At 32.0% G+C, this 19,854-nt stretch overlaps 1 protein-coding gene across 7 annotated transcripts in view; it reads left to right on the top strand.

Moving 5' to 3' along the window:
• MRTFB (myocardin related transcription factor B) overlaps window positions 1-19,854 on the top strand; it is a 140,501-nt gene that overhangs the window by 110,882 nt on the left and 9,765 nt on the right. For 5 of the 7 annotated variants that reach the window (XM_051963104.1, XM_051963054.1, XM_051963090.1 and 2 more), the window contains 6 exons: window positions 1,784-2,031; window positions 10,198-10,336; window positions 11,127-12,143; window positions 13,392-13,526; window positions 16,757-16,918; window positions 17,330-17,470. In XM_051963104.1, coding sequence (XP_051819064.1) covers window positions 1,784-2,031; window positions 10,198-10,336; window positions 11,127-12,143; window positions 13,392-13,526; window positions 16,757-16,918; window positions 17,330-17,470 — 1,842 coding nt within the window. Of the gene's footprint in view, window positions 1-1,783; window positions 2,032-5,912; window positions 6,030-10,197; window positions 10,337-11,126; window positions 12,144-13,391; window positions 13,527-16,756; window positions 16,919-17,329; window positions 17,471-19,854 lie in introns of those variants that run through there. The other 2 variants (XM_051963071.1, XM_051963097.1) reach the window with 2 other exon arrangements.

Below are 19,854 nucleotides of genomic sequence, written 5' to 3' on the forward strand. Positions count from 1 at the left end.
CTGGCATATAATTTCTCCCCTAACTTTTTAAAAAATACTACTTTGGTTTTGATATTTAGGTGCTTTAGAAGGAAAAAAAAAAAAAAACATTCCAGATCCACAGTGATCAAAGCGAAGAAAGCAGTTAGCAGATGATTTACTTTATATGAGACATTTGAATAGAAATGATAATACACAGTGTTGTAGGTATTAAGTGAATAGTTAAAAATAATTCAGAATGATTTGAAAATGGCAATACTTTTGATTCTTAGAAATATCATATTTTTGATAGCAGAGTTAATAGTAAGAAGAGGTATAAATAGGTCAGCTTTTGGTACAATGATTTGGTTATTCTTTGAAATATAATTCATACATGTAGCCATTCTTTGTTTTTTCCTATGCAAATTAACAAACTATAATGAATATCTAACTTGCTTTTGCCATTGGTATCTTAAAAAACAGATCTTTTCCCTGAAGAATTGTATAAAAGAAATATAAAGAATAGAATTAGTTACTAAATAGATATGACATAAAAACCATACTTACTCTTTTAATTTCATGAAATTTTGCTTGATATAAATTGACTTCAGTTCTATTTAGGAATTTGAATTGCATTCATTTAATAAATTATCAGGAGCACTGGCACTACATTGGGCTGACTTCCCATAAAATATTCGACAAATACTTTTAAGAGTTTTTAGAATTAACAAGAATGACTCCATAATCTGTCTTTTAGAATAATATAAATTTGAAGTCACTTCATTGAAGAGATTACAACCTTACATGTTAATATTAAGTAACATGTTCTTTTAAGTAAGAAATTGTTCTCCATTTTTATTGCACAAATATGTTTTAGTTTTATATTTTTAAAGATTATGCACCAAAGTAATGATGAATAATAAAAAGAATCTTTAGGAAAATTCTTACAAAAAATGAAATCTCTTAAAAAATATAGTTTTACAACTTGGAAAGACTTTAGAATTTCAATCAATGCAGTGACAAAACAAGATTCTAGAGGTGAAGTATATTAATCCCTTCCTACCAGAAAGGTGATGAATTTAAACTGCAGACTGAGGCATATATTTTTAAACAAGACCAATATAGACATTTGTTTGGCTTGACTATGCATATCTGTTATTATTAAGAGTTAATTTCTCTTTTAATTTTTTCTTATTCTAATTGAGGAGATACATACTGTGTAATTGGAAAAATAGTAACAATAAAATTTTTAATATAGTTTTAAAATATTAGTACTCATCAAGAAACAAAAAATTATCATTTAGGTGCATAATTTAAATGGCAAACTGAAAGCTTTGAAAGTTTCCTTTACTTTTTTTTTTTTTTAAGGGCTTGTTAAAAGAATAAAATGCCTTTCTAATGTTTTTGTACTTTTTTAGAAATCAATTTTGAAACTAAAATTCATAAAATAAAAATAACTGACAATTTGATCTCTACCAAAATCTTTGATTATCAAATTAAACGTACCTTCAACTAGTGTATGAATCATCACCTGGAATTTATTGCATTGGTTGTATTCATATAAACATGGATGTTGAAAAAGGAAAGGATGGTCTGATTGCAGTCGTTCTTTATTTGAGAGAAAAAGCTACAAAGCAAAAAAAAAAAAAAATATATATATATATATATATATATATATATATATATATCTTAATTCCTGGGAATTTTTCTCACAAATTAATGTCCTGCTCCTTTATGTCAGTGGTTTCAAATTAGACATGTAAGAGAATAGATTTTAATATGTGCCATCTATGAAACTTCCTGTTTCCTTTCTTTCTTTAAATAGCAAAGTCATCCTAAGAATCCAAATGACAAGCACCGAAGCAAGAAATGTAAAGATCCCAAACCACGGGTTAAGAAGTTGAAGTACCATCAGTATATTCCACCAGATCAGAAAGGTGAGAAGAACGAGCCACAGATGGACTCCAACTATGCCCGTTTGCTACAGCAACAGCAGCTTTTCCTGCAGCTACAGATCTTGAGCCAACAGCAACAACACTACAACTACCAGACTATTCTACCTGCACCACTCAAGTATGGAAGATTTTGTCAATATTTTCTTTGCCAGGATATATATATATATGTTCTTTAACTGAGAAATCATGCTACTTAAGACTTAGAATTATACTTAAGCTCTTCTCTGTTGCTCTTTCCCTCATGAAGTTCATAGACCAGTAAGTAAAACTCTGATAACTTAAAAAGTCAATAATTGAGGGTTCAAATCCATCTTTAGTAGTATAATTTTGTATTCTACACAAGGGTCTCTGCAATTATCAGAAAAATAGAAGTGGCTGGTTACAATGCAACAGTTATTTGAGTATCTCTCTCTGCTCAACATAGCACTAGGTGATATGAGAGCCATAAAAATATAGACACAGCTCTTCAAAGAAATTACAAGTGAGACGACTATTATATATGAAAAAATAGTAAATAATACAAGATAGTGAATAAATAATTCAATGACAACTTTTGTTGTATAAATTGTAAATGCCTCCTTGAGATCCTTTCAAAGGACGCAAAGTTGAAATTATTTTCATAATAATACTGTGATAATTTACTTTCTAATACAGTAACATCGATACATTACACATGAACAAAAGCTCTGGGGGATGGGAGGGAGGGGAGTCACTTGATAAGAGTAGAAAGCAATCTTAGGACCAAAAAGATTGAGAACTACAATAAGAGGAGGAAAAAAAAAAGAGAGGTCATTTCAGGAAAGATAAACATGAGCAAGACACAGATACTTGCAACAATTATCAAACCCTGTTTACTTGTAGAAGAAGTATAACTATAGTAAAGAGTTTGTATTAAGGAGTATTAACAAATGTGACTAGACATAATGGGAATGTATTATAGGTGTATTGTACAGAATATTGAATGGAAAATTTAGATTTGCTGTCAAAGAAGATAGTGTTCTAATGTCCAATACTTTATTATAGTGTGAAGGAGACTATAAGCTATAAAGCATAAGTTATGCCATTCCTACAAAAATGAAAAGAATGTATTTTAACTGTTGACCTGCCAGTTAAGTTTGGAAAAGCTCATTCACTAGTTTGATCATAGAATGATAAATTTTTCATCTATGACTATTCTTGAAAATCATCTGCCAAGTTATAGAGGGATTTTGAATATGCATCAGTAAAAGCGCAACATTCATGTTGGTAATATTATATTTCCTTGAAAGAATAAAACTAGGGAGTCTTTGAAGAATTTTGAGTATGAGAATGACATCACTTTGTAGTATAATGGAAATTATTCAACTTAAAAGTCAGAAAATGTTCAAGTTCATGTACTGTACTAGATAACAGTATATCTTGGAGAGGTCACTTGACTTTTCTGAGTCTCAGTTTCTTAAAACAAAACAGTCTTAAAAATCCCTTTAAGTCAAATAAATGTGATTCTGTTATCTATTAAAGGAAAATTAATCCAATGGGATAATAAATATCTGGGCTCCCTACTTCTTAGTTTTCTCTAGTTAGGCCTCTACTATAATTCTTTAAATTGGAAATGAAAAGGCATTGTACTGTAGTAGTTTTATTAGTTAGGCAGAGACAGAGAAATATGTAACATTTCAAAAAAAAATCAAAAGAACTTGGTCCATGGTAAAATGGTGTTCGTCAATGGCAAGGAAATTTGGAGGATTTGAAAGACCATGAATTCACTTTTGCTGTTTTTTATTTTATTTTAGTAATATCTTTTTATTTTCAAAATATAAGTAAAGATAATTTTCAACATTCACCTTTGCTAAACCTTGTTTTCCAAATTTTTCTTTCTCCCTTCCCTCCCGCCCTCTACCCACATTTTAAACATGCAATTCTTCAAAACATAGTTCCACATTTATTATCCTGCACAAGAAAAATCAGATCAAAAGAGGGAAAAAATTAAAAAGAAAAAAAAGTGAGCAAACAAAACCAAAAAAGGTGAAAATACTATGTTGTGATCCACATTCCGTCCCCATAGTTTTCTTTCTGGATGCAGATGGCTCTCTCCATCATAAGTCTATTGGAATTGACCTGAATCTCCTTATTGTTGAAAGGAATCAATCCATCAAAGAAGTTTATCACATAATCTTGTTGCTGTGTACAATGTTCTTTTGGTTCTGTTCACTTTGCTTAGCATCAGTTCATGTAAGTCTCTCTAGGCCCTTCAAAATTCACTTAAAATTCAATTTATATTAATTTTGAAGTGATTTCAAAACATTCTAGGAAGAGAAGAAAAAATTTTATCTAAGGAACTTTTAAAAAATATATCTTAATAAAAGGTCTTATAGATTACATAGGAAGGAAGAGAAGATATTTCAATTTGAGTTCAAGTTCAGCATCTTTTTATCTGGAAGTAGATAACATGTTTGTTTCATCATGAGTCCTTCTGGAAATATGATTAATTTTATATGTTAATCAATTTCCAAGTCTTTTAAAGTTATCTTTACAATATCGCTGTTAGTATTTATATAAACTGGTCTAGTTCTGCTCACTTCACTTTGAATTGATTAATAGAAGTCCTTCTAGGTTTTTCTGAAACCATTTTCTTCATCAAATCTTATAGTACAATAGTATTCCCTCACCTTCCTTAATACTATGACTTCTTCAGCCATTGTTCAAATGATAGACATTTTCCCCTTATTTTTTTGCCACCACAAAAAAAGAAAAAGCTGCTATAAATATTTTTATACATTTGAGTCTTAATTCTTTCTTTGATCTCTTTGAGGTATAGACTGAATAGTGGTATCACTGGGTCAGAGAGGAGACTCTTCAGGACAGCTTAATAGATTTATGGACATAATACCAAACTGCTTTCCTGAATAGTTTGGATTAGTTTAGAGTTCCACTAATAGTACATTATAGTACCTTTCTTTCCTGAGCTTCTCTAGCATTTGTCATTTTCCTGTTTTGTCAGTTTAGTCAGTCACGTAGTTTGAAAATGGTACCTCAGAGTTGTTTTAATTTGTGTTTCTCTAAATATTAGTTGTTTAGTTGTTTATATTTATAATCAGTTATTATACTCATGAGTATTTGTTATTTATTTTTTCATATGGATATTGATAGCTTAAATTTCTTTCTCTAAACCTGCCTATTCGTAGCCTTTGACTATCAATTGGGAAAGAATTCTTATTCTTATAAATTTGAATCACAGTGTGTGTATATGTGTATGTATACACATATGAATATGATTATATTAATATATGTATATAATATATAATGTAAAATATGTGCCTTAGAAGTAAGACCCTCATAATAAAAACTTGTGGCAAAATTTTTCCCCTAGGTTCTTTCTTCTAATTTTAGCTGCATTGATTTTGTCTGTGCAAAACCTTTAATATAATGAAAATTATCCCATTTACCTCCTGTGAAACCTCTCCATCTCTTGTTGGTCATGAACTTTTTACCTGTCCATAGAGAGCCAATTTTTTCCCATATTCCTCTGATTTCCTCCTGGGCACAAAAATGCTCTGTTGTGGCCTAAGATTTTGGACAGAACCTATGCAGTCTTCCATAGATTTCTTTCTGTCTCCCTAAGTTACTCTGGGCTGGAAAAATGACTCACTGTGACTTTTTCTTGTTTTTCTTTGATAGCTTTTAGTCTAGTTCATTTTTTAGACTTTTGTAAGAAAGTTTAGAAGAAACTAGGCCGTACTGCTTCCTCTACATCATCTTGACTCTCCACTGTTTTCATGCTGTTTCCATTCCACTAGGATACTTCCCTTTGTTATGGAGCTTGAATGGTATCCTGAATAACAGGCAAATAATAATAATTGTGTATTGAAGCTACTGCAAAGAAAACACAGGCTGTGAATCCATTACGAGAAAGTCTTTTCAATAAAAGTTATTCCATTTGCTATTAAGCAGTATTTACTTGGAGTAGGTGAACAAAGAAGCATTCTCCATATCTTCTACTAATTAGAGATTTATTTGCAGTAACAAGCTCTTCACTTAAAATGAAAATACCATTGGACTATAAGAAAAAAAAAATGAAAATACCACCAAAAAAATTTACACTTTGTAGAGAATTGGGATGGTTAAAAAATGAAGTTTACATAAATGACTGAGAAACCCTGGCTGGAAAAAAAATTAATAAGGTAGGCTTAAAATAGTAATAATAATAATAACACATTACTAAATTTTACAAAGCACTTTTTATATTTTACCTCATTTGACTGTGTAGCAGTACTGTGAGGTTTATGCTATAGGAAATATTCCTTTTTCAGCTGAGAAACTGAGTCGCCAAGAGAATAAGTGACTTATACTACAAGTTTTAGAAATGTAATTCTCTTCATTCAAAGTCCAGCACTACAAATCAGCTCTTTGCTGTCCATGTTACTGTGGTAAATATGTTGCCTTACTCTTATAAAATAAACCTTAAGGACTATGCAATAGGATCATTTTATTTCCTGCTATTTAGTCATATTAAAGGAAGAAGAAAATTAAACTGAGCTTTTTAATAGTCCTTGTGTCTTCACCTTAAGTAGCAGTTACTTTTTAGCATCTGCCACTTCAAACATACAAAGTGGTTATATAAATATTAGCTATTTATAAATATAAATATTTCATCACAAGAAATTACATTTGGATATCTTATGGAATCAATATCTTATGGATTCCTGATGTTGGAGAGAGACCTAGCTGCCTAAGTAGCAACAAACTGGCCCATATTGGTAACAAAGCATGTTAGAATTTCCATCATCACCAGTGGGATTAAGCCTAAAATTGCTTACACTTCTAATCTGGGCAAGACATTGAGAACCCAGTGTCACCTATCCCACCCTATTTGCCCCCAAAAAAGACTCCACAAGAAACTCTAGTAAGCAAAATCTAGACTTTAACTATAATTAATTATCTTTGAATACAGTCCTCTTGAAACACATTCTATAGCTTTTCAAGAATATGTAGTCTCATCTTTTTTTTTTTTTTAAATAATATTTCATTTTTCCAAATCCATGTAAAGGTCATTTTCGCCATTTCATTTTTAAACATATTTCCATATTTGTCAAGTTGTACAATAAAAATCAAGAAAGAAAAAAGAACAAAAAGTGAAAATCTATGCTTCTATCTACATTCAGTCACCATCATTTTCTCTCTGAACGCAATTGGAATTTTCCATCCTAAGTCTTTTGGAATTGCCTTGAATCATCACAATGATGAGAAGAGCCAAATCTATCTATATAATCTCTTAACTACAAGTATTTGTTGACACTGGTATTCCCCAAGTAGTATTTATTTAAACAGGTTAAATATAATTTTTAACATGCAAAATAACTAGCATCATTTTAAAATGCTTTTCATATATTTAAAAAGTACTAAATGAATTAATTTTAATTCATTTGTTTGTATTAGGAAGACATGAAAAGGTTAACATATATCATGCCTACACTTAGGGAATTTGAGTATATTTGGGGAAACAAAAAAAAATTTTTTTTCACTAAATAAAGCAGAAAATAAGAACAGTGACCACACATAATGAATGGAAAATAGCCTCTGAAGCTCTATCAGGGAGAAGCCAGGTTCAGTTAAGACATGGAAGTATAAAAAACAATCATCCTTTTCTCCTTCCCATGTCTGTGGGCATGAGTCACTCTCACCAAAGCACAGAAAGGAATCTCAGAGACCTTGAAGTTTAATACCTTCATCTTAACAACTGGGAAAATGAGTCAGAGGAAGATGACTTTCCTAAAGGCACATAGCTTCAGGGGGCGACCAAGGCTTTTCTTAGGAAAAAGGCCCTTGGCAGGGAAGGGAGTGTTATTATTTGCCCCTATCAAATTCTTTCTGATTGTGTTGTCCTTCCCCTTCTCTTCTGGATCTTTTCTTTTTGGATGAGATCAAAATAAGAGGGGAAATTATTTGGAACCCTTTCCCATCCCATCTTCTGTAAAGACAAACAAAAGCTACCTTCATCTCTAGCCCAGGAAAGTCAGAAATAACAATGTATTTGAATGTTCTTGTTCTCAAGTCCTTTTTTCAAGGGGCAGGGGTGATACTCCAGACAGGTTTGGGCTCAGGTTTTGTGGGAGTTGGGTTCTTTATTTGCTTTTTGTTGTAAGCAAGTCTGGCCTAATTCTTTCAATAGCAAAGGGTAAACAAGGATTCACAACAGACTTTGCTTCCAGCTCAGGAGAATCCTGCCTCTCCTAGAGGCTGGTCTGGAATCCTAGTGGATACCTAGTACCTGTGGGTCCTTGGCATTTTGAGCCTCATGAATGAGGGGCAGGTGGGAACAAAAAGTGTAGGGGCTGAGATTCCAAAGGTACCATCACCCAGAAACCAATCCCCCCTCCTTTTACACACATGACCCCATAGTCCAATAATACCTACAGATTAATGATTTTGATATCAGAGCTGATTTCAGTTCTAGTCTCTGACCGCAGAAATACCTTATTCTTTGATATCTTTATGGGCTGTATGATCCTGAGGAGGTTACTTTCTCAGTGCCCACATACAACTCTCTAAGACTTTTAAGTTGCAGGATATTTGCTCTTTTTCATTGTTAGAAGGTGTTTATCAGGAGTGTTCCCTACACTAAAAATTCTCTATACCAAAAAAATCTCATGAATAAAGCTCCCTACTTCGTCTTTCCCACCTACATACACACACACACACACACACACACACACACACACACACCCCACACACCCTAAAAAATAAAGGCATATTATTCAAAAATTGAGAACTGTATGAAAGGATGTAGAATTGTTCAGGCAAGTCTTTTTGATTGAGGTGAGTTTAAATGTGCAAATAAAATAAATGGTATGAACAGAGGCATGAAGGTGGAAAAAAACTATATGGATAAGTCAGGCATAACTGAAGTGAAGAAGCGGTACTGATTTTAACTTTGGAAGCATACATTTAAGAAAAAGGGTAAGAGAGATAGTTGATGGCTATGAATACTGGTCTAATAATCTATCTTCTGAGTAACTAGAAGACCATTGCTAAAAAAGATGAAAGGCAGTATTTTAAAGAATAATTTGATATTTCCTTATCAAATGAATTAACATGGAAGAGGATTTGGGGATTTAGGTAGCTATGTAGTTTCTAAATGTGAAGGGATCATTCCCTTATTTTGTCAGATATACATAAAAACATCATACTATGCAAAGAATACATTAGCAACTACTACTTTTCCTACTAGAAAACCAGAACCATTGTCTCTAAACCTAGATGATTTGAAAGTAATAATTTTAGAAAAAGAAACTTAAGCACTCATATGAACTAATAAAAGGCAAAGACTCAACTCTACTTTAGAAGAAATACATTAACCTTTTGGTTATTTTCTCATTCAATGCCATTTTTTCCTTATATAACAGTTTGAGTGACAATAGATTTCACAAATTTCACTAGTCCTTGTCATTAAGACTTCAAGGTGTTTTCTAAAATTCTGAAAAAGATTTTAAGTCATTTGTATAAAAGAAAACAACTTTTCTCATCTCTAATCTGATTATATATATCAAGTAGTTGGGAAATAAAATAACTGCCCTAATAAGGAGAATAATACTTTTTAGTTATACTGTATCTTAGAAGGACAGATTCTAGAGCAAACCATTCACATAAGTTGCCAAAACATAGCAAAGAGTAATATTGACACCAGTAATACTTTCTAGGGAAATTATGTCTTTCTAGATTTATAGCTGTTTTATATACTAAAACTTAGTGATATGGTCATAGTTCACATGTTAAATTTAGCATGCTTTTTTCATTGAAAATAGATCTTTTCTGGCAAAACAACATCCTATCTGTGCAAGTTTCTCAACAGAGCTATCAGGTTAAAAAATCAAACAAATGCTAATTTATAAAAGAAAAAAAAATGATGAATCACTCCTATTTGTTCTGAAAAATATTCACTTCATAACTTAAATCAAACCTTATTCTATATTCATAATTATGTTGAAAAAGTATAGTACTGTTTTGGATGAGATCAAGATAGGAGGGGAAATGATTTGGAACCTTTTCCCATCCCATTTTCTGTAAACTGAAAAACTGAACTGAAGTGAAAAACATAGGTTGAAGAAAATGAGCAATATTGGGACATTGTTTTTTATATAAAATTTCTAGTTTGAAATTTTATGTGGTAATGATTGCTAATAGTCTTCCAAAATGCATGTAAAGAATTTGTTGCTGAAAAATTCATATTTTAGATCAAATAGCTGTTCTGCTTAAATTTAGCAAAAAGATATAAAACTATGGATTTGATTTTCTTTTTCTTTTGAAGGCCATTAAATGACAAACATAATAGTGGAAATGCAACTTTGAGCAATAATGCATCTACAACAGGAGCCAACACAAGACAGACTACTTCTCTTCCTATTAGAAAACCGGGACCACTGCCTTCTAGTCTGGATGATTTGAAGGTAATAATTTTTTAAAAAGGAAACTTAGCACTCATGGACTAATAAAAGGCAAACCTTTTATTAATTTAGTAAACTATATTACTAACTTTTTATATAGTATTAATATAATATTAATTTGTTAATACCATATTCTATGACCATTTTCTATATTTAGCAAAATGAGAATGATTTCCTTTAAAAATTCTACTTTAGAAGAAATACATTAACCTTGGGGGGGGGGGTGGGAGGGACATGCTTATTTTTCCCTTCAATGCTTTTTCTTCCTTATTCTTGTGTATAAATTAGTTGAAACCCTTAGAAAGTATTTTAAAGTCATTCCAGTTTGAATAGGAAGGAAAAAAACTACATAAATATTATTGAATGCCAGGTTTGGACTCTAGCAGATATTTTATTTAATTCATAAGAAAGAAGTATACACTAATACTGTTTGTTTTTTTTAAGATCCTTAAAAAAAGAATAAATTTACTAGCATACTCTTATTTCACTTAAGAAGGCTATGAAATGGCTTCATATAAAAGTATCCCAAAAGAATTAGCATATCAAGCTCTAAATAGCTTAAAGATGCACTAATTCTTTTCAGAATACTTTGTATATATTTTGAAAACTGTATTCTTGGAATTAATTGTTTTTTATATAACCAAATGCAAAAGCCTTCCTAACTAAATGAACATACATTTGGTTAAATTTAAAAAAAATGCCTCATATCGTCACAGTGTTTTATTGAAGACTTGTACAAAAACCTCATCTCCTAAAAGAGAAAAATAATTTAATCTTAATATTTTATATCCAGGTAGCTGAACTGAAGATGGAATTGAAGTTAAGGGGTTTACCAGTGTCAGGCACCAAGACAGATCTAATTGAACGTCTGAAACCTTACCAAGAGCTTAATAGTGGTATTTCCACCAGCAATGCTGTTGCAGTATCCACTTCTACTGTAGCCACTAGCAATCCAGAAGTTACTATGGCATTCCCAGTTACATTAAATAATTCTGTTGCTAGCACCATTCCCAGTTTTAAGTCAGAAACATCATCTACTGGAACAAGTAGTGTGACACACACCGAAACCATCAGTTCCCCTCTGCCTATCTCCCCATCTCCTTCAGAACACTCCAGTCTTAGTACTGATGATACTAACATGACAGATACTTTCACAGAAATTATGACTATGATGTCCCCCTCCCAGTTTTTAAGTTCATCTCCTTTGAGGGTGACAAATAATGAAGATAGCCTAAGTCCTACCTGTGGAGGCCTGTCAAACATGGAATTGGATGTGGCTGAAAAGGACCGAAAGCTTCAGGAGAAAGAAAAACAGATTGAAGAGCTAAAAAGGAAACTGGAACAAGAACAAAAACTTGTGGAAGTACTAAAAATGCAACTTGAAGTTGAAAAACGGGGACAGCAGCCACCACCAGTACCCCAGCCCACTGCTAATTCTGTAAATAATGTAGATCAAAAGCATGTCATTCCTGCTGTTAAAGATGAGAATTCGCTCCCTGACTGTTCTAGCTCAAGGCAATCAATATCAGGAGCCAGCCATTCTTTAGGCCAGTCAGGATCTACTGCTGGCCAGAACCTAGTTGCCAAAAAGGCCGTAGTTATCAAGCAAGAGGTACCTGTGGCCAAAGCTGATCAGCAGAACATCATCTCTCAGTATTATGTGAGTTCCCAGAGACATCCTCAAACCACGGTTGTTGCTCAGCCTCAAGCTTTACTAACCACCCAAACTGCACAGCTGCTACTTCCAGTGTCTATCGAGGGTTCAAATGTTACTTCAGTTCAACTACCAGTAGGCAGTATAAAACTACAGGTGTGAAGTTTACCTTTTAACTACTCATTTTTCCTTTAAATCAAAATGAAAATTTATTCATGATTAATTGGTAATGAAGATACAAAATAGTTGTAAAAAACTGGCAGGGTTATTCAAATCTAAATATTTAGATTTAAATAAATACTCTTTAAATAAAATAAATTTTTTCAAACTTTCCCTTTTGTTTTCTAAGATCTTGAAGTGCATAAAGAAAAGGTTCCATATCACTATGTAGATTATCCCAGACATCCTCTTGTTGGCTAAATTTCATTCATAATATCTTGATGAATTATCATCTAACTTCATCATACTTTTTAACTTTACAGATCAAGAAAATGAATGCCAGAGACTTTTCCAAGAATATTAGTAGCAGAGCTAAGACAGGAAATGAAATTTTTAAATTCTTAGACCTTGTGATTTTTATGGTCAATATCTTTGTATTTTAATATATCTTTTATGTATGTGTATACATATATACACACACACACACACACATATATATATATAGATTTTTTTTTAATTAATGGCATAGGCAGGTATGGAGTACTCAAAAATACATAATTATATTAATGCAAGAATAGTTTAATTTTGAATTATAGAAAAGATAAATTGAAATTTGGCAAGGAGAATGTTAAGAGAAACTACTACTAGCTATGATCATAGGATCCTTATCCATGTTTAGACATTTATTTGTGTTCTGCATATTTTATACCTTAAATCATTTGGATAAGCTTTATCTAAATAGATGAACAAGGTAAAATGTAAACAGGACTCAAGTACATCTTTGTAAGAAAACAATGAGATTATTAAATGATTTTATCATGATTAGATTACTATACATTCCTTTTATCACAATTTCTTGTTTTCTCAAAATAGTGAAGTAAAAACAGTTGCTGTGAATTGTTTGTTTTTTAAGGAAAAATAACGGATTCATAAGTTCTAGTCTTTGGATTAGGATTTCTTAGGAACATGTAAACAAAACCAAATTCTGTCATTTAAAATACAACAATTAAAATTTAAAATAAACAATTATCTTGGCATATTTTGAAAATTAAGTTTCTGCATCCAAAAATCTGGCAGTTAAATCTTCATTGGTATCTATAAATGACAGTAGCACAATCATTAATACTTGTCTCTTAAACTATTTATTCTTACGGATTTACTATAAACGAGGCTCTGAAAGCATTGCTTTTTCTTTAACTTTTGTCTTCACATGGTTAAATGAATAACTTATTATTCTTCTCCTAGGCTCCACCACAAGTAGGAATTACAACTCAGCCCCAAATATCAGCTCCTGTATCTCCCTCTGGCTTAACCCAAACATCCCATCCAAAACAAGACAATTTCAACCAAGTACTCAACCAGCCTCAACAAATAAGAAAGGTTTGTAACTACTAAAGTGGAGCAGTAGACATCGACTTGTTGTTCAGTCATTTTCATTCATATCCAACTCTTCATAATTCCATTTGGGGTTTTTTTGTCAAAGACATTGGAGTGGTTTGCATTTCTTTCCTTGGCACCTTTTACAGCTGAGGCAGATAAGGTTAACTGACTTGCCCAGGATCTCACAGCTCGTAAGTAGCTAAGACTGGATTTGTACTTAAGACTTTGACTGTTACTGATTCCAAGCCAGCATTCTCTTCACTGTGCCATCTACTTAATTTAGACACAGAATATCAATCTATTATTGTAAAATAATAAGTCATTCTAACTTTTTTGTCTCCAAGAATAGGGAATGATACATAAAACATCTGACTCTCCAGGTTACCTGAATAATTTATAGCACAACTCTTAATTGGAGAGATGGGCAATCCTCCAAAATCTATTCAAATAATCTTTCTAAGTGAAAGCATATATCTTCAATTGTATTTTTCAAAAATTCAGATCAAGAAAGTTTTAAAAATAAAATCTTTCTCATCAGAAAAAAAAAAGTCATTAGGTTCAAATTAACTACATCCTAAATGTACTTTGAAAAAAAATGTGTGATGACTAAGCCATTATCAGTTATCTGATAGATAACAAGACTAGGAGAGGTGCTTCAGGCCTGGAAAAAGATAAATGTTCCAATTCTCAAAATAGGGAAAAGAGTAGAATCTGAGAACTGAAACTCAGTAAGTCCAATTTTGATCAATGGCAAAATTTTAGAATATATTTTATAGATCATGTTTAAATATATAGAGATGATGATTTTTTTTTAAGCCAGCATGGATCCATCCAAGAATATTTTACTTTTTTTGCTACTAAACTGGTAAACCAAGAAATAATGCAAATATACAAATATATACAAATACAAATATACTTGAGCTAGCTTTTAGCAAAACTTATAACAAGATGGGGAGGTTTGGACTAGATAGTAGCTTAAATGAATTTAGAACTCTTTAAATGGCCAGACTTGATTGAAAATTGAGGTCTCTAGTAAAAATGAGCCCCCTTATGTTTGTTTGACATTATTGTGAACTTAACAAATTTGCAAATGACACAAAATTATAAAGAATTAATGGCATATTAGATGACAAGTCAGGACTAAAAAGATCTTAATATATTAGGGAATTATCTAGAACATAATTTAAAAGGAGAAAACTAATGTTATGTTACATATCAGTTGAAAAAATCAATTTCATAAGTACAAGATGAAGGGAGGGTAGTAGTATTAATAGTATTTTTTTTAAACAACCTGTCAGTTGTATGATAATGGCAGTCATAAAATCTAAGAAAAGCAAAACAAGACCAGAAAGGTGATAGTTCTGATTCGGTGATGTCTGGATATTGTTTGGTTCCTGGAGCATTTGGAATGGTGTTTTATGAGGGACACTGATGACCTTTATCATATCTAGCAGAAAGCAACCTGGAATGGCCTTGAAGAAATCCTTTGAGATCATTCCATATGCAGATAAATTGAAGGAATCAGTATGTGTAGATTAAAAAGGAGTATGCTTTAGGAGAGTTAATTGTTATATGTTAGTTGACAAAGGGGTTTAAATTTATTTTGCTTGGTTCTAGAGGACAAAACTACAAACAACAAATAGACATCGCAAAAAAAGGGAGAGACTTGGATGTGATGCTATTAAAAAAAATTTTCTAATAGAGCTAAACAAAAATGGGATAGAGCTTGGTAAATTAATTTTCCCTCATTAGAGGTCTTCAAGCATGAACTGGATGACTATTGATAAACTATAGCAGGTATTTTTGTTCAGCTATGGATTAGACTAAAAGACCTCTGAAAGTTCCCTTTTTTAATTCTTATATTCAGTAATTCTCTAGGCTGGAAGCTATCAGAACTGGCTCACCATCCTAGCTCTAACACTAACTGTGTTTACATGACCTTGATAACAGTCATTAAATGAGAGGTGCCTTTAAGTTATTTTTTAAAAGAATGACAAAAGTTGCTAGAATTCTAGTAGGATTCTGATTATCCACTAGATGGAGCTATAAAAAGTATATCCTTGTAAAAGAAAAATGAGGAATATAATCATAGGATCTAGAAATGTAAGAGCTAAAATCTCTTCATTTTACAGAGGAAACAGATACAGAAAGATCAATTAATTTATTCAAGGTTCTAAGACAGTGCAGGTCTTTCATCTCCATGTCAACGCTCTTTTTATTACCATATTATATGACAGTATTCTTCTGAAAATACCTTTTAAAAATATACATGAAAAAAGGATTTATATCCTGGCAATTAGATACACATATTGATATCCATTAATGAATTAGTAATAACTTTTTTTGTTGACTTAGGAGAACAGATAGAAGTTTTATCTTAACTCAAATATAAGTATATGCATTCTTTTAGGATTAACTCTGAGAAAGTCTACCAATGTTAAACATACAATAAGTGATCAGATGTTGTGGACTGAATGATAAATTATTAGAAAATGATTGTTCACCAAGCCCAGAGTGCCTACTAGAGGGGAACTTCAGAAGCCATTTAGATTCCTTCATTTTACAGGTAAAGGAAAATGAGATATTTTCCCAGGTTAACACATTAGTTAAAGTGTTAGTTGAACCTAAGTATTCCTGACTCTAAATCTAGTCCATGATGCTTTTTCATTATACATTATCTAAAAGTTAATAATTTAAATATATAAAAGACTTGGGTGTTAAAAAAAAATCCTTTTTTCCCTCCTTTGGGGCCGCCTTCCTAACTCTAGAACTAGATGTTTCTTCCTCATTTCATTAGTAAAATTTTTTTGTCATTAGAACCTATTATTTGGAAAGATTAAAAGTACAATCAGTGGGTCTTTGATGTTTGTTAGATACAGTTTTATACAGCAAGTGGTTAATTCATGGAGCACATAAAATTCCTTCTAAGTTTAAACATTTAAATAGGCTTAAGAAAGAGCAAAATAAATTTATAGATTGAATCATAGTGAGTTTTTAAAAGAAGCTAAGGGATATTTGGATTTTATTGATCTTTTAATGTAGACATCAAAAAGAATAAAAAATGTGATGCTCTCTGACAATAATATGCCCCTTGGTATCAGTGTCAGAGACACAAAATTGACTAAGTTGGCAAGTGGTTTAACTTGTTAAGTTTCATAAGTTAATTTTTCTTTTGTTCATGAATAATTCAAGAAACAATAAATTGATTGGAAAATGTTGATCCATTTCAGGTTTTTCCATCTAGCTCAGCATCAAATACAGTATTTTCCTATCAGAGATCACCTGTAACAACAGTTCAGCAGCCATTCATTAATAACACATCCAACAGTGTTCTTCAGGCCAGGAATACTCAGGTTCCTTCAGTGCAAAATGGACCTAGTACTACCAACAAGGTAATCTTCTGTTTGTCATGTAGCAGTGTTCACACTGAATACATTTATTTGCGAATATAATCCCTTACTGCAAATATGCCAACCATGGCTTTGTACTTATATTATGAATAATTAAATAGAAAAGATGGAAAATTGTATTTGTTGGAATCTTCTAAAATATATGTGTGTATGTGTATATAATACATACTAAAAATGTAAATAACATAAAATATATTAATATTGTTAAAATATGTAGCAATATTTGCTAGAAACTACTTTTGCTATTTGCTTCACAGTGTTAAGCTGTTTAAAGCATAATAAGCATTCTTTGTTAGCATTATTTGGCTATTCACTGTTTCTGATGAAAAGTATACAGAAAGAGTACAGATTTGGGTATTACAGTAACATATTTCTCGACTTTGTTTGGCCCAGCCTGGTTCTCCTTCTCAACCTCAGCAATTTATCATACAACACTCTCTATTTGGCAACACAGTCACCAAGACAAAAGATCCCCCACGATATGAGGAAGCCATAAAGCAGACTCGAAACATACAGTCATCTTCACATACAGAGGTAAGAAAAGGCTAGTCATGATTAGCAGCTTATAAAAAATATTCTGAGTGAAATTTTCTATATCTTTATAGCTTTCACCATATCTTAGTGATTCCCTTGCTTGAACCAAGTGTATCTGCTATGTGAGAAACAATAAACTTTCATTATTATTTATGAATTATAAGCAGTAAAATTGGTAATCAGTATTAATTTAAATCTATGTTGAGTCAAAACAATTACACTAGATTTGTTCATGTTCAAAAATAAAGTTCATCATTGCTTTTCTTTTCAATGGAAAAATCTGTTAATTTAGATTCCTTATCTCCCCAAAAACCTTCCAGCTTTTTGGATCTGTAACCAGCCCTACATTTCCTTTGCAAAAAGCCTCCACAAGGCTTTTTGGCATCTAGGTAGCATCATGTTGCCTTCATACCTTGTTCATTCTGCCTCTTTCCAAGCTTTTGCTCATGCTTACCTGCAGGACTTTTGATAATCCAAACTTTCCACTTCAATACTGAGCTCCATTTGCCTTTATGAATGAACTCAAAATCCACTGACCTTTTAATTCTGTCAACATTTATATGCTTACATATGTCTTTGTGATATATATGTATAAATATCTATATCATATATATGTAAAATTACACATATTATTTTATCTCCCAATTAAATTGTAAATTCCATGAGGTTATAGAGACCTTTTTGTTTACTGAATAAAAGTTTGAAAACCATCTTGTGTAATAAGCTTTTTTTAATCTATCTTTGGCAGAGAAACATCCTCCAAACATAAAAAGTCTTGTTTGAGCATGGGGGCAGCCAAATTTCAGATATTATCTTTACATATGCGCAGCAAGCATCCACACATAAAAACTCCACTAGAAATTAACAATGTTATATGGTCATAAGGAAAACTGTTATGAGGCAGACAGGTGATACAGTAGGTAGAACACTGGCCCTGGAGTTAGGAGGACCTGAGTTCAAATCCATCCTCAGACACTACGTGTGTGACCTTGGGTAAGTCACTTAACTCTAATTGCCTCCTCTCCTTTCCCACTCCCCTCCCAAAAAAGAGAAAAGCTATTATAATTTGAATTACATGAACAAAGAAAGAAAAGGTAATTCTATGCCTGAGCTTGAGTAGCAAGTAGTAAGCCAAAGTAGTAATGGTTGTTCTAATGTTTGAATTGATTTCTTTTTTATTGTATCTGCTGGATATTTATTTTGGAGAGTAGATTGTATATAAGAAAGATGAGAGGGAAGAGCTAGGGTACAACAAAGAGAGGAAAAAGGTAACTGAAAGGCAAGGACATTCTCAAGGAATTTTCCTTGGCAGAAGTAAGTAGTATTGTGGTATTCTCTTCTTTTCTAAAATGCGATGTTCTTTTGGAGTAGGTTTCTTGGGGAGGTTTTCTGGAGGCAGCCTTAGTTTCAGTTTAAAGTAATAATCACTCCAAATACAACCAGGAGTTAAAATCCAATCTTTTATTGTATCTTCCAAAATCACCCAAAAGTGTTAACTTAAGCATTGTTTCTATCAATTCCATTGAGTTTATCACCTTATTTCAAGTTCTGGCTCATAACATAGTATGGGACAGTGAAGGCATATTGGCAGTTAGATTGTATTCATTTATTTCTTCCTGTTGTCTAGAAGAGTTCATTTGAAAGACTCCTGGCTCACTGATACAGTGTGTGGTGTGATCCCCTACTATCATTGTTTTTTTCCCCCATTGGTGCTTTGTAAGAAGTGATAACCCTTAGCCTTTTTTTTTTTTTAATTTATCCTTAGCTTTTGCTATTTTGTATTGAATCCAGTTGATAGAATTTCTACTACAGTGAGGCAGTAAGCCATATTGGCAGTAATCCAAGTGGACTCCAAAGGAATGGAAATGTAGCACTCAGTTATGTTAAATTCTGTTCTGAAGCTTAGATGAATGTAGGATTTTCACTGCTTTATTAAGAGAATACCAGAAAAACAAAAGTATGGGTCTCTTTGACTTGAGGGGTGCTGATAAGAACACTTGGAGATTTTCAGAGTAAATATTTATATAGTGAGGCAAATTTCAGCATCATTTCTCTGTCACTGGTATATGCTAAGTGAGTCCAGTGAGGTTCTTTGTTTTTGTTGTTACACTCTAGTCACAAGCTGGCAATTAAATTGAATGGCAAAACTTGAAAGTGTAGCATTAGACTTTCTTGATTACATGTACAACATAACAATTTTGGAATATATGCTTACTCCTATGGATAGATTGCTCATTTTAAGGTAACTGCGGCTTAAATGGCATGTCATTTGTTTAATGAGTAAGTATTATTTACAGCAGTAATTAAAAAAAAGCCGAGATTTAAAGTTTGTTTATAATATAGGAGAAATTCACATATATAGTTCATGTTCTGAATATAAAATA

Source organism: Antechinus flavipes, chromosome 1, assembly GCF_016432865.1.
Source record: "Antechinus flavipes isolate AdamAnt ecotype Samford, QLD, Australia chromosome 1, AdamAnt_v2, whole genome shotgun sequence".
NCBI classification, from domain to species: Eukaryota; Metazoa; Chordata; class Mammalia; order Dasyuromorphia; family Dasyuridae; genus Antechinus; species Antechinus flavipes.